The 12500-nt window shown below is 45.2% G+C and overlaps 1 protein-coding gene across 21 annotated transcripts in view; it reads right to left on the bottom strand.

The window, feature by feature from the left end:
* Positions 1 to 4525: 4525 nt before the first annotated feature.
* The window catches only part of LOC135098959 (nascent polypeptide-associated complex subunit alpha, muscle-specific form-like), a 20421-nt gene continuing 12446 nt past the window's right edge, over positions 4526 to 12500 (bottom strand). For 3 of the 21 annotated variants that reach the window (XM_064001398.1, XM_064001399.1, XM_064001400.1), the window contains 2 exons: positions 6804 to 6993; positions 4526 to 4927 (listed from right to left, as the gene is read on the bottom strand). In XM_064001398.1, the coding sequence (XP_063857468.1) occupies positions 4739 to 4927; positions 6804 to 6993 (379 nt within the window). In that variant the 3' untranslated portion in view covers positions 4526 to 4738. Of the gene's footprint in view, positions 4928 to 5333; positions 5461 to 6803; positions 6994 to 7206; positions 7410 to 8002; positions 8172 to 9009; positions 9794 to 10445; positions 10693 to 11111 lie in introns of those variants that run through there. The other 18 variants (XM_064001390.1, XM_064001389.1, XR_010267536.1 and 15 more) reach the window with 17 other exon arrangements.

Genomic DNA, 12500 nt, shown 5'->3' with positions numbered 1-12500 from the left:
AGTCTACTCCCTGATTTGATATGTCGGGAAGGCAAGAGTATATTATATATTTTCAAATATAAGTAGCCCAGAAAATAGCCCAACTGCGGTAAAAAGAGCCCAAAAAGCGCCAAACCGCGGAAACCATATTTTTCACGCCCGATAACAGGAAAAAGAGCCCAATTGGGCGAGAAAACCACGGACCTGGCACCTCTGGGGCTTCAGTTGGTAGGGGGAGGAGTGGGGCTAGGGTTGCTAGATATTGTTATTGTTTATATTTTTCGTCCATATGTTTATTTATAGATAGATTTTTTTTTCAGATTAATTTTATTTTCAACTGATAATTTGATTCTATTATTCTTCTGTACGTGTTCCTTTGGGTTATTAAATACGTTATTATTTACTGTGAGACTTCCTAAAATATAATAATAATAATAATAATAATAATAATAATAATAATAATAATAATTAATCTTACCTTAACAGCTTATGAAAATTAAATCTTTTTTCACTCACCTGAAAATAGAGAAAATTCCATTAGATTGATTTTTCCTCTCTCTCTCTCTCTCTCTCTCTCTCTCTCTCTCTCTCTCTCTCTCTCTCTCTCTCTCTCTCTCTCTCTCTCTCTCTCTCTCTATCTATCTATCTATCTATCTCCTTTCTTAATTAATTTTAACCTGTATAGAAATTGTACTAAATGAGAGAGAGAGAGAGAGACAGAGAGAGAGAGAGAGAGAGAGAGAGAGAGAGAGAGAGAGAGAGAGCGTTAAATATTCATATGCAATGTACAACTCTCTCTCTCTCTCTCTCTCTCTCTCTCTCTCTCTCTCTCTCTCTCTCTCTCTCTCTCTCTCTCTCTCTCTCTCATGCATATCTATCTAAAAATCTTGATGCTTGCTTAGATAAGATATGCAAGAGGGAGAGAGAGAGAGAGAGAGAGAGAGAGAGAGAGAGAGAGAGAGAGAGAGAGAGAGAGAGAGAGAGAGAGCGCAAAGTTTCATGTGTTTTGCAAATGTGTAAACTTATCTATTTATGAGAGAGAGAGAGAGAGAGAGAGAGAGAGAGAGAGAGAGAGAGAGAGAGAGAGAGAGAGAGAGAGAGAGAGAGAGAGAGAGAGAGAGAGAGAGAGAGAGAGAGAGAGAGAGAGAGAGAGAGAGAGAGAGAGAGAGAGAGAGAGAGAGAGAGAGAGAGAGAGAGAGAGAGAGAGAGAGAGAGAGAGAGAGAGAGAGAGAGAGAGAGAGAGAGAGAGAGAGAGAGAGAGAGAGAGAGAGAGAGAGAGAGAGAGAGAGAGAGAGAGAGAGAGAGAGAGAGAGAGAGAGAGAGAGAGAGAGAGAGATTGAGAGAGAGAGAGAGATTGAGAGAGAGAGATTAAAAAGATAGAAGTAATATAGATATGTTGAAGGCAGACTTAGTGGTGACCCCCAAGCTTGTAAGGTGCTGAGAGAGAGAGAGAGAGAGAGAGAGAGAGAGAGAGAGAGAGAGAGAGAGAGAGAGAGAGAGAGAGAGAGAGAGAGAGAGAGAGAGAGAGAGAGAGAGAGAGAGAGAGAGAGAGAGAGAGAGAGAATAATTAGAAAATAAAAAAAATTGAGGGGGAGAGAGAGAGAGAGAGAGAGAGAGAGAGAGAGAGAGAGAGAGAGAGAGAGAGAGAGAGAGAGAGAGAGAGAGAGAGAGAGAGAGAGAGAGAGAGAGAGAGAGAGAAAAAAAATTGGTGGGACATGATATAGTTTACTTGAGTGTCCGTTCCAAACCCAGAGAACGGGACAGCAACTTATGAAAGAAAACGTATGTAAACAAACCTTTCCCTTGTCTGTCTGTCTGTCTCTCTCTCAAAGGAATCTTGTATGTGTGTGTGTGTGTGTGTGTGTGTGTGTGTGTGTGTGTTTCAAGCAAAGTTATATTAATTAATAGCGCTCTCTCTCTCTCTCTCTCTCTCTCTCTCTCTCTCTCTCTCTCTCTCTCTCTCTCTCTTAGAAGCTTGGGGGCCACCACTAAGTCTGCCTTCAACATATCTATATTACTTCTATCTTTTTAATCTGCTGACCTCAAAATGCAGATAAGCCATTGAAATTTACCATCAGCATTATGAATTTAGTTGCATATATATCCACAGTTCAAATTACAATAAGACCGATTTAATGAGAAGGCCCTTCAGAGGGTCCAAGGCCTGCTTCAGGTGTGAGCATTCACATAATATTCACTCATGCACCTTACAAATCATCATATTACACAGTTTTTTGTTTATAGAAGGATGTGGACAAATAGAAAAGAAATTTGAAATGTTGAGTGATGAATGAGTAGTGACGTTCAGGGTTACTTGTTTGTGATGTGTGAGACAAGTGCGTTCATTGATGCACCTCACAGAAAAGCACACTGCAGAAATGTTATTGCTTATAGAAGTATCTGTCTGTCTATAGACCATACGGCGACGGTGTGCACTTAGGAAGGAACTTGTATCCATGCTGTTGGCTGTCTCTGTGTGCACAGCTCTACATGCCATGCAAGTAAAGAGCACTCCATATCTTTTAAGCTCTTTATGCCCCTCTTTGACATAGAAAGGGCCAAACAAATCTACTGCTGAGTATTTAAAAGGAGGTGATGGTTGTAGTCTGTCACTAGACAGATGATGATGCACTTTGAAATGTGCCTTGATGCTAGGGATGATCCTCCTACTATCCAGTATCCACATGACCTGATTTCATTTAAAGTTATGCCCCTGACTTGATGGTTTGTCCTTTTGTGATGGTGGCATATTATCAGCTGGGTTATGTGTGATGTTTTGGGGAGGATGACTGCATGTTTGGATTCATCTGTCAGATTAGAAAGCCTCAATCTTCCTCCTCCTCCTCCTCCTCCTCCTCTCATGATACCATTTTTGTCAATGAAGGGATCTAACTTATATAGAGGGAACTGGTCTTGTCTATCACTTTTGTTCCCTTGCCATTGTCTCCTTTAATTAAAGAATTATGGTTAGCAGATGATTTCAGTACATTTACCTCCTTTTGGAATGCCTTTGCTTGCAGTTGTTTTATAATTAGATTTTCAGCTTGTGACACTTGTGCTACATTTACTGGCTTATATGTGTTTCCCTTGACTTCTTCAGTAATGCCATCACCTTTTCCTCTGAAGCTGTTCAGAAGCTTGAGGCATACAGCAACTGCCCTCTTTGCTTTAAACCAATCAGAAAGATACTTAAGTTTTTCTAGTATATCTGTGGGCTGTTGTTGTGTACCTACAGCATGGCATACAACTTTCTTCACTTAAGGATCATTCTCATTTATGACCTTGTACTGGGAATGGCTATCCATTTTGCTATGTTGCCAAAGGAATTCTGGGCCGTTCCACCAGATCTTGCTATTACACAATTCATCCGCTGTCATGCCTCTAGATGCATGATCTGCTGGGGTATATATATACTGTGTCTCTACAAATTTCCACTGATCTGGTGAAGTGTGATCTCTTATTGTTTCTACTCTATTTGCAGCAACATATACATGGAATCTCTTTGCTTCATTTGCAATGTAACCAAGGACTACTTTGCTGTCTGTCCAAAATACTTCTTCCACATTACTATACTCAAGTTCTCCCTTCAAGAGTTTATGGATTCTAACTGACACCACTGCTGCTGCTGCTGCTAGTTCTAGTCTGGGAATTGTTATGGTTTTTAGAGGTGTGACACATGACTTTGCCATTACTAATGCACAATGAATTCGGCCAGTCTTGCTAATTAATGTAATATATGAGCACTGGCCACATCCCTCTTGACAGGCATCTGAAAAGTGATGGAGTTCAACCTTTCCTACTTCCCCAAAGTCATGGGGTTTGTAGCATCTAGGTACCTTTAGCTGATCTAGTTTGTGCAGCTCATCCTTCCATTTTATCCATTTAGGTTTGACATAATCTGGCACCTCATCATCCCATTCAACTGCATTCTTACATAATTCTTGTAAAATTTGCTTTCCAGTCAGTATGAGAGGTGACACCAGACCTAATGGATCATATATAGAGGTCACTGTTGACAGAATGCCTCTCCTGGTGAGTGGCTGGTCTTTCACCTTTATTCTAAATTGAAATGTGTCAGATTCTATGCACCACTCAACTCCCAAAGTTCTTTCTATAGGCAGTGTGTCTTCATTCTTACTAAAATCCAAACTTTTAATTCCATCTGCTCTCTCATGAGGAGAAATTGCAGCTAATACAGCTTTGTTGTTGTTTGACAAGAACTTATGAAGGTTGAAACCTCCCTTGTAACATAATTCTTTGCTCTGCTGAATAAGAGTGACAGCTTCATCCATTGTAGCTACTGACTTCAAACCATCATCAACATAAAAGTTGTTTGTTACAAACTTGGCCGCATCAGCATAAAAGGGCCAGATTCTCAGGAAACCCTTTGTATTATTTGTATGTGCAATATTTTTCTATCCTCTGTGTCTATTGTTTTATGTCCAAAGGATGGGTGGCAGGTTCCATCATCCTACTTTGTTGTGCAGGCTTTAGTCCAACAATATATGTATCAATCAATCAATCATCTTGGTAATAAAAAGAATAATAACAATAATTTTTAACTTTATTTTCTCGGTTCTATTTCCTTTCTTTAATAATAATGATGAAAAAAAATAATAATTATATAATTTAATATAACCTAACATAGCCTATCTTAGCTCATAACAGAAATAGGTAGCTCAGTTAAGTTAGGCCAGACTAAACTGCCTTACTTTAGGTCACTCATGTAAGAGAATTATTGATCTTATTGTGCTAAATCCTAAGGACTCCTGCTATCTGATGTCATTCTACTTCTGTTCTCTTTCAAATTTCTCCTCATCTCCCTCCACTCCTTTGCACCGCTGTAAAGGGTCTTGGCGCACTCCCTTACCTCCTCCTCCTCCTCTGACGAACAGTTCCAGTGGTACTTGAAGAGGCCGCTCAGTTTAACAAGCTCATTCTGGCTCACCTGGAAGACAAGTGCCAGTGAATTAGTATGGAAGCTTGGGTGAAAATACAGAAGCAGGAAGAGAGTTTCAGAGTGTACCAGTGAAAGAGATAGAAGATTGAGAATGGTGGTTAACTGTTGTATTCAGAATGTGGAGAGAGAGAGAATAGGGGTGAGGGAAAGTAGAAAGTCAAGTCTTGTATAGCAAGGCTGCAGATTACAATTCACCTGTAGCTGTAATCAGTTGTTTACTCATTGATACTCAGTGCCTCCCAGCTGACCCATGCCTCTGGTCTCCTGGTGGCTTTGCTTCTCCCCAGACACTCATCCTAGCACTCCTAGCTCTCCTGCATCATCATAGTACACTAGTGTTGTGAAAACTATCTATATTTTGTGCTGCCCTGTCTAAGAGTCTGGATTAGCACACCTAAAATGAAGAAGCACTGTGTTGTTCCCTGTACTTTGCGTCTTTCTGGTCCAGTGTTGTCTTGATCACCGTGCACTGGTGTTACGAAGCCCTGTGTCTTGTGGCGTCACATCCAACAGTCTGGGATCTGAAGCATCATGGATGTTGTTCAGTGCCTCAAAAACTCAATTCCTCCAATTCAATTCCTATGGTGAGGCCATAGGATGACAGATTAACAAGATTTCTACATCATTAATGGGAGAAACATTCTTGACAACCCTGCTCATCATCTATGTGAGGTTTGAGAAAGTTGTGGTGAGGGAGCAAACCGTTTGTGAATACTGGCCTGTGTGTGTGGCAAACACTCTGCCACAACAGAAAATATTGATAAGTTAAGTCTGGCTTGCTTGAAGTAGGAAGTATTTGCTTGAAGCTTGATGTGCATTAGAGAAAAGAGCTTGCTTAAAAGAGAGAGAAAGAGAAACAGGGGGAGGAAATGGAAGCATCTGCATTTGATTTCAAGTATTACAGTTCCTAATAATTGTGGCACCACTGTGAATTAGTGGCCATTAAATTTGCTTGGGTTAGATAAAAATTGCATTAATTTTTTTGAGGATCAGTATTTCAGAATGAAAGAATAACAAACACATTTTATATGTGCAATAAAGAGGGATTAATGACAGCTTTAGATATTCTCTCTCTCTCTCTCTCTCTCTCTCTCTCTCTCTCTCTGTGTCTACCATTCACTGAGTTACCCCTCTGCATTGATACACACACCCAGACCACCTCCTCGCACCTCCCATCAGTACATCACCACTGCACTCAAGCTCCACTGCTCTCAGCGCCTCACCACCAGACGTTGCAAGGGCCCTATTCTGAAACGCCTTGCTCTCTTGCCATGACTATTTTCCAAGGCAACAGAGATGATCAGCCGGGTTCTCAAGAGTGTTTATCATGTTATTAATGTGGAATTCTTGTTAATATGCCACTAGAACCATAAATACACCCTTAGAAACCTGTGTAACATCAACTAGAGAGCTTTTTTTTAATGTAGTGGAGGTGCAGTGCAGAAGCGTTTGAGAATTTTGAGTCTTATGATCCAACCAGACCAACATTTCAGATACACGCATCACTGTAACCTTCCTTATCTCAGTCATTGAGTTAATGTGGCCAGGCCACATGCTGCTTCTGTCTCCAAGAACACACCTACTCATTTCACTGATATAAGCAACCTTTTCAAAGTCCCTCAGAGCCTCTTCCATTTCTAACAACAACCAATATTTAATGGGCTCCTAAACACACACACACACACACACACACACACACACACACACACACACACACACACACACACACACACACACACACCTGCAAGAATTTGTCTTACCCTTAGCCAGTACTCATCTTATACATATAAACAGCAAAGTGAATGAGTGTTGTGGGCATAGCATTGCACCACTGCCTGCATAAGTTACTAAAGCTGTGACGCACCTCACATGCCTTGCCTGTCACCTTGCCTGTGGTCTGGGGAGGGGTGGGGTGGGGTGTTACGTCGCTGGTGGTGGTGGTGGTGGTGGTTACTGGAGGAGGCTTGGTGAGGGCTGGGGTGGGTGGAGGGTGGCTCAGGCTGGGGGTGGGGGTGGCATCATCATCATCAGCTGTGACACGGCTGGGAGAGTACCTGCAAGAGAGAGAGAGAGAGAGAGAGAGAGAGAGAGAGAGAGAGAGAGAGAGAGAGAGAGAGAGAGAGAGAGAGAGAGAGAGAGAGAGAGAGAGAGAGAGAGTTACAATGTTTAGAATCGAGTCAGTCACGCCAGCCAGCCTCTCTCTCTCTCTCTCTCTCTCTCTCTCTCTCTCTCTCTCTCTCTCTCTCTCTCTCTCTCTCATTCATTCATTTTCCTTGTATTTCTATAAATTTTATTTCTTCTTTATCTTTCTTCCTTTCCTTCTATTTCTTTCCTTTCATCTTCTTTTCCTTCCTTCCTTCCTTCCTTATCGTTTCTTATCTTCCTTCCTTTCTTCAATCTTTTCTTCCTTCCTTCCTTCATTTAATTAATTCACACACACACACACACACACACACACACACAGGGAATTCTGGAGAGAGAGAGAGAGAGAGAGAGAGAGAGAGAGAGAGAGAGAGAGAGAGAGAGAGAGAGAGAGAGAGAGAGAGAGAGAGAGAGAGAGAGAGAGAGAGAGAGAGAGAGAGAGAGAGAGAGAGAGAGAGAGAGAGAGAGAAGAGGGGGTGGGGTGTTTTAGGAGGTAATATAATGGTAAGTTATTGTTTTACCTCCAAGCCATTCCTCCTTCTCCTCCTCCTCCTTTCTTCTTTATCGTGGAATATCTCTTTATCTTACCATTATTCTCATTCTTGTTCTTTTCTCCTCTTCCTCCCCCCTCTCTCTCTCTCTTTCAAACAAACAAACAAACAAACAAACACGTCTTTTTCTTTCCCTCCTTTTAACTCCCCAAAACTTTCACTCTCCCATTTCCATCTCTTGAAATTTCCCCATTCTCAGCCCATTAACAGCCAAAACACCCCCATTACCACCCATTAACACATGCAGAGCTCCAGTGACACCCTCACCCACCCCATTCCCACCCCCATAAACAAACTTACCATCCCCTTCACCCCCAAACACCCCAAAAAACACACCATTCACTCGCTCATCACCCCTTGCCTTACTTACCCAAAGACTTGGCGTCGAGGGTGTTGGGGAAGGGGGAGCGAGGGGGGTGGGGGGAGACTCGCTGTTCTCCCCCTTGTGGAACCCCATGGAGAACATCTCTGCCTCGCTCATGATCCGGAGGTCGTCATCAAATATTGCCGGCAGGGGGAGAGTACCCATAGCCCTTGCCCTGGGGGAGATGGGGAGATTAGTGTGGGGACGAAATGGGGAGGTTGGGGGAAAGAAGGGTGTAGTGAGACTGGAAGGTAGGTTATGATGGAAATGGGGGAATCAGGGCAGCAGATGGGGAGGTTAAGGTGAGGAGTTTAGTCTGGGGAGGTTAGGAGAAGGAAACTGAAGGGAAAATGTGTGCTTAGTTTAAGGTGTGAGATGAGGAGATGGGGAGATTAATTTGAGGGTATGGGGAAATGGGAAGGTTAGGGGAGAGAGGGAAATGGGGAGGTGAGAGTGACGTTTGGAAAGGGAGAAAAATAGGGATTAGTAAGAGGAGATGGGAAGATTCATTTTGGGGAGATTGTGGGAGGTGGGGGAGGGTAGTGGTGGTATTAGAATGGGGAGATGGGAAAATTTGTTTAACAGAATATGGAGGTGGGGAGATCAGACTGGTGGGGAGATGGGAAGATTGTGTTCGGTTTTAGTGTAACTGGAAAGGTTAATTATATGGGTCTTGTATTTTGGGGGAGGTTAATTCAGGCAGGAGATGGGGAGGTTAGTTTGGGGAGTCTGTTAAGGGCAGTGTTTGTTTGTGTCATTGGGGAGATTACCTAAGACGATTATATCGGAATTCATTACATCAATATATATATATTAAAAAAAAAAAAAAAAAAAAAAAAAAAAAAAAAGGGGAGATTAGTTTGGGGAGATTTGGGAGAGGGGAGGTTAAAATAACAGCGTTGTACACCTGTGGGGAAAATAGACATTAGTACACCTGAGTTAATGTAATTAGCAGAGGCAAAGTAAGGAAGAGGGGAGAGGGGAGGGAAAGAACAGAATCTCCTCTTACTAACCTCCCTATTTCTCTGCTCTGCCTTGGGGCTGTGATGGTGGTGGTGAGAGCCTCCCACTCCCTGGCTGCGCAGCCCCAGCCCCGCCGCTCGTAGGGGTACACCTCACCCAGTGGGGAGGGGGAGCGGCAGGGGGACCTCAGCCCCCGGGAATGGGAATGGCGCGGGGAGTAGCGTGGGGAGCGGCTGGGTGGTGAGCGGCCCCGCTCCGGGGAGGCACGGCGGTCTGGGGGTGATGAGCGGCGCCCCGGGGAGAGGGTAACAGAGAGCGGGTAACACGGTAACACGGCGTGGGGAGCACTGGGGGCTCCAGCGGTCGCGGGGTGGGGCAGTGTAGTGGTGGTGGTGGTGGTGCTGGTAGCATGGACTGCGCCACCCTGTGGGGCTGGCGCGGCGCCCCCCATCGGGGCTCCACGGGGGGCTGCGGGAGAAGGGAGGACTGATGCTGCTGTGGTACTGCACCACGGGGCTGTGGTACTGGCAGTGGTCTGGGGGCGGGGAGCCCTCGGGGGTGTGGCAGCCGCCACACCCTGAGTAGCCATCTGGCCTGGCGGTGAAGCAGGGAAGCCGCCAGCATGTGGGGGGCGCTCTGGGATGTGTGGGCCGTGGCAGTGGTCTGGGGGCGGGGAGCCCTCGGGGGTGTGGCGGCTGCCACGCCCTGAGGCCGCCACGCCAGGCACTGAGTAGCCATCTGGCCTGGCCGTGAAGCAGGGAAGAGGCCAGCATGTGGGGGGCGCTCTAGGGTGTGCGGGCTGTGGTGGTAGGGGCGGGCTGGGCTGCGGGAGTACTATAATAATAATAATAATAATAATAATAATAATAATAATAATAATAATAATAATAATAATAATAATAATAATATTGCTACTACTACTATTACTACTACTACTACTGCTACTACTATTATTATTATTATCGTTATTTTATTAAGTTTGGAAAAAAACGAATAAGAGAGAGAGAGAGAGAGAGAGAGAGAGAGAGAGAGAGAGAGAGAGAGAGAGAGAGAGAGAGAGAGAGAGAGAGAGAGAGCGCTAACGGTTTTTTCCCACGGGAATGGTCGCATGATGCCTTTCTTGCCCGGAAAGCGTCTCTGACTGAAGATGCAATCTATAAATTTATCAGATATAGGATATTTCTGATTTCATGATAAGAAATGTTGGAAAATGTACACCTAAAATGAAACTTCATTTATAATTCTACCACAATTAATAAGAAAGTTACAGATTTTTTCTTTATTTATGCATATTTTTTTAAGTGTCACTGACACATTACCTTTATTCCATTAATATTAATACTACTACTACTACTTCTACTTCTACTACTACTACTACTACTACTACTAATACTACTACTACTAATATTGCTAATACTACTATTACTACTACTATTACTACTACTACTACTACTACTACTACTGCCTGGCGGCTGACCATACGTACGTACATACATCGAAGGCGTAAGGTCCCGGCCGGCGTGGATTCATGTGTCATGAGCAGGGTGAAGGCCGCAGGAAGCCAAGGCCTGGTAAGTGTTAGCGCGAATCAAGGCGGTGCTGAGGTCCCTGGCCGGCGGCGCGGAATCGTGTGTCATGAGCAGGGTGAAGGCCGCGGCGCCACGCCACCACGGCCCGCGGCGGCCTGATCATGATGACAATAATGTGACCACACCTGTTCACGGGCGGCGTGCCTCTCCCGGCGGCGGGGGGAAGAGAGAGAGAGAGAGAGAGAGAGAGAGAGAGAGAGAGAGAGAGAGAGAGAGAGAGAGAGAGAGAGAGAGAGAGAGAGAGAGAGAAATATGTAATAATAATAATAATAATAATAATAATAATAATAATAATAATAATAATAATAATAATAATAATAATAATAATAATAATAATATCTAAAACATTCTCTCTCTCTCTCTCTCTCTCTCTCTCTCTCTCTCTCTCTCTCTCTCTCTCTCCTAGTGGTAATTTAAAAGATTTCTTAAATGAATTGGAGAATATTATTGTTTGTATCTGGTCCTAAGTGAACTACATTCAACATTCAATGAATATTGAATTGATCCATGTGGTCAACTGGCTGGAATCCAATAAATTATCTCTTAACATAAACAAAACTCACTATATGGTGGTGTGGCTGGTGGTGGGTGGGGCGGGGCTCGGGGGCCGGGGGATGCAGGACGGGGGGCTCGTCGTCGTCGCTGTCATGTCCCCCGGGGGACACCGGCGCCCCTCCGATGGGGGGCACCTCCCGGGGCGGCGAGGCTGGTAGGGACTCCTCCCTGTGGGCAGGCGTGGGGCAGGGCAAGGGGACGGATAAGGGGGGCAGTGGGGCAGCTGCCATGGGAGGAAGGGGGACCGGGGGCTTGGGTCTTGGCAGGGGGTCCTTCTTGGGCCTGGGGATGGGGGATGGCGGGGTGATGGTGAAGGTGACGGGCGGCTTGGGGATGTTGGTGAGGTCCAGGGTGGGTGGGGGAATGGGGATGGCATCCAGGGTGTCTGGGGTGGGGGGCGGGGCGGGGTGGGTGGGGCAGAGGAGGAGGAGGAGAGGGACATGTTGGAGGGGCTGTGCCTCTCACTCTCTCTGGTAGGGTACGGAATATCCTCTAAATTGAATGTCTTTGCCCCGGATGCCCCGCTGGAGGAGTCCGGGGTCAGGTCATAGTACCCAGACGTGTCGCTGGCCGGGTAGCTCCTCTCTGACCCTGAGGTGACCCGGAATGCCCCGGTTCTGCCCCGTTTTGGCGATGACTCCCTTGGTGACTCCTTGCTATCGACCCCAACCGAGCCAATGGGGAAAGTGGCTCCTCTTCCTCCTCCTCTTCTTCCTCTTCCTCCTCTTCCTTCTCCTGTTCTTGCAGTCTTCTTGGTGGAGTATAAGAGGGGCTTTCACCATTATCCGAGTGTCTGCTGAATCTTCTACCCTCTTCTTGTTCCTCTTCCTCTTCCTCCTCCTCCTCCTCCTTCTTCTTCCTCGAGGTGATGCGTTTATCGTCCTCCTCCTCCTCCTCTCTGCCACTTATTGCAGTCCATTCTTATTTCCTCTTCCTCTTATCTCTTGTAAGTCTTCTCTCCTCCTCCTCCTCCTCCTCCATTTGTACTGAACTATCACTGCTCTTCCTCCTCCTCTTGACCCTCTTCCTCTCTTTCTCCTTCCTCTTCTTCTTTGCCTTCTTTTCCAGTTTCTTCTGCCTCCTCTTCTCCTTCATTTGCTTCTTCCTCTTCTTCTTCATCTTCTCCAGGGTCTTCTGTTCTTTCTTCTCCTCTTCCTCTTCCTCCTCCTCCTCTCTCATCCTCTTTCTTCTTCTTTCCTCCTCCTCTTCTTCAATTTTCATGTAGTCTTCCTCCTCTTCTTTATATAGTGATGTGACCTCTCTCTTGCATCTTCCTTCCTCCTCCTCCTCTTCCTCTTCCTCCTCTTTCTCCTCTCCTCCTCCTCCTCCTCCTCCTCCTCCTCCTCCTCCTCCTCCTCCATCCACCATCATAAGGAAAGCTTCGTATTCTTCGGTCA

The sequence above is a fragment of the Scylla paramamosain genome, unplaced genomic scaffold, assembly GCF_035594125.1.
Source record: "Scylla paramamosain isolate STU-SP2022 unplaced genomic scaffold, ASM3559412v1 Contig95, whole genome shotgun sequence".
In the NCBI taxonomy this organism is placed as follows: domain Eukaryota; kingdom Metazoa; phylum Arthropoda; class Malacostraca; order Decapoda; family Portunidae; genus Scylla; species Scylla paramamosain.
This window is presented reverse-complemented; position numbering and strand designations above follow the sequence as displayed.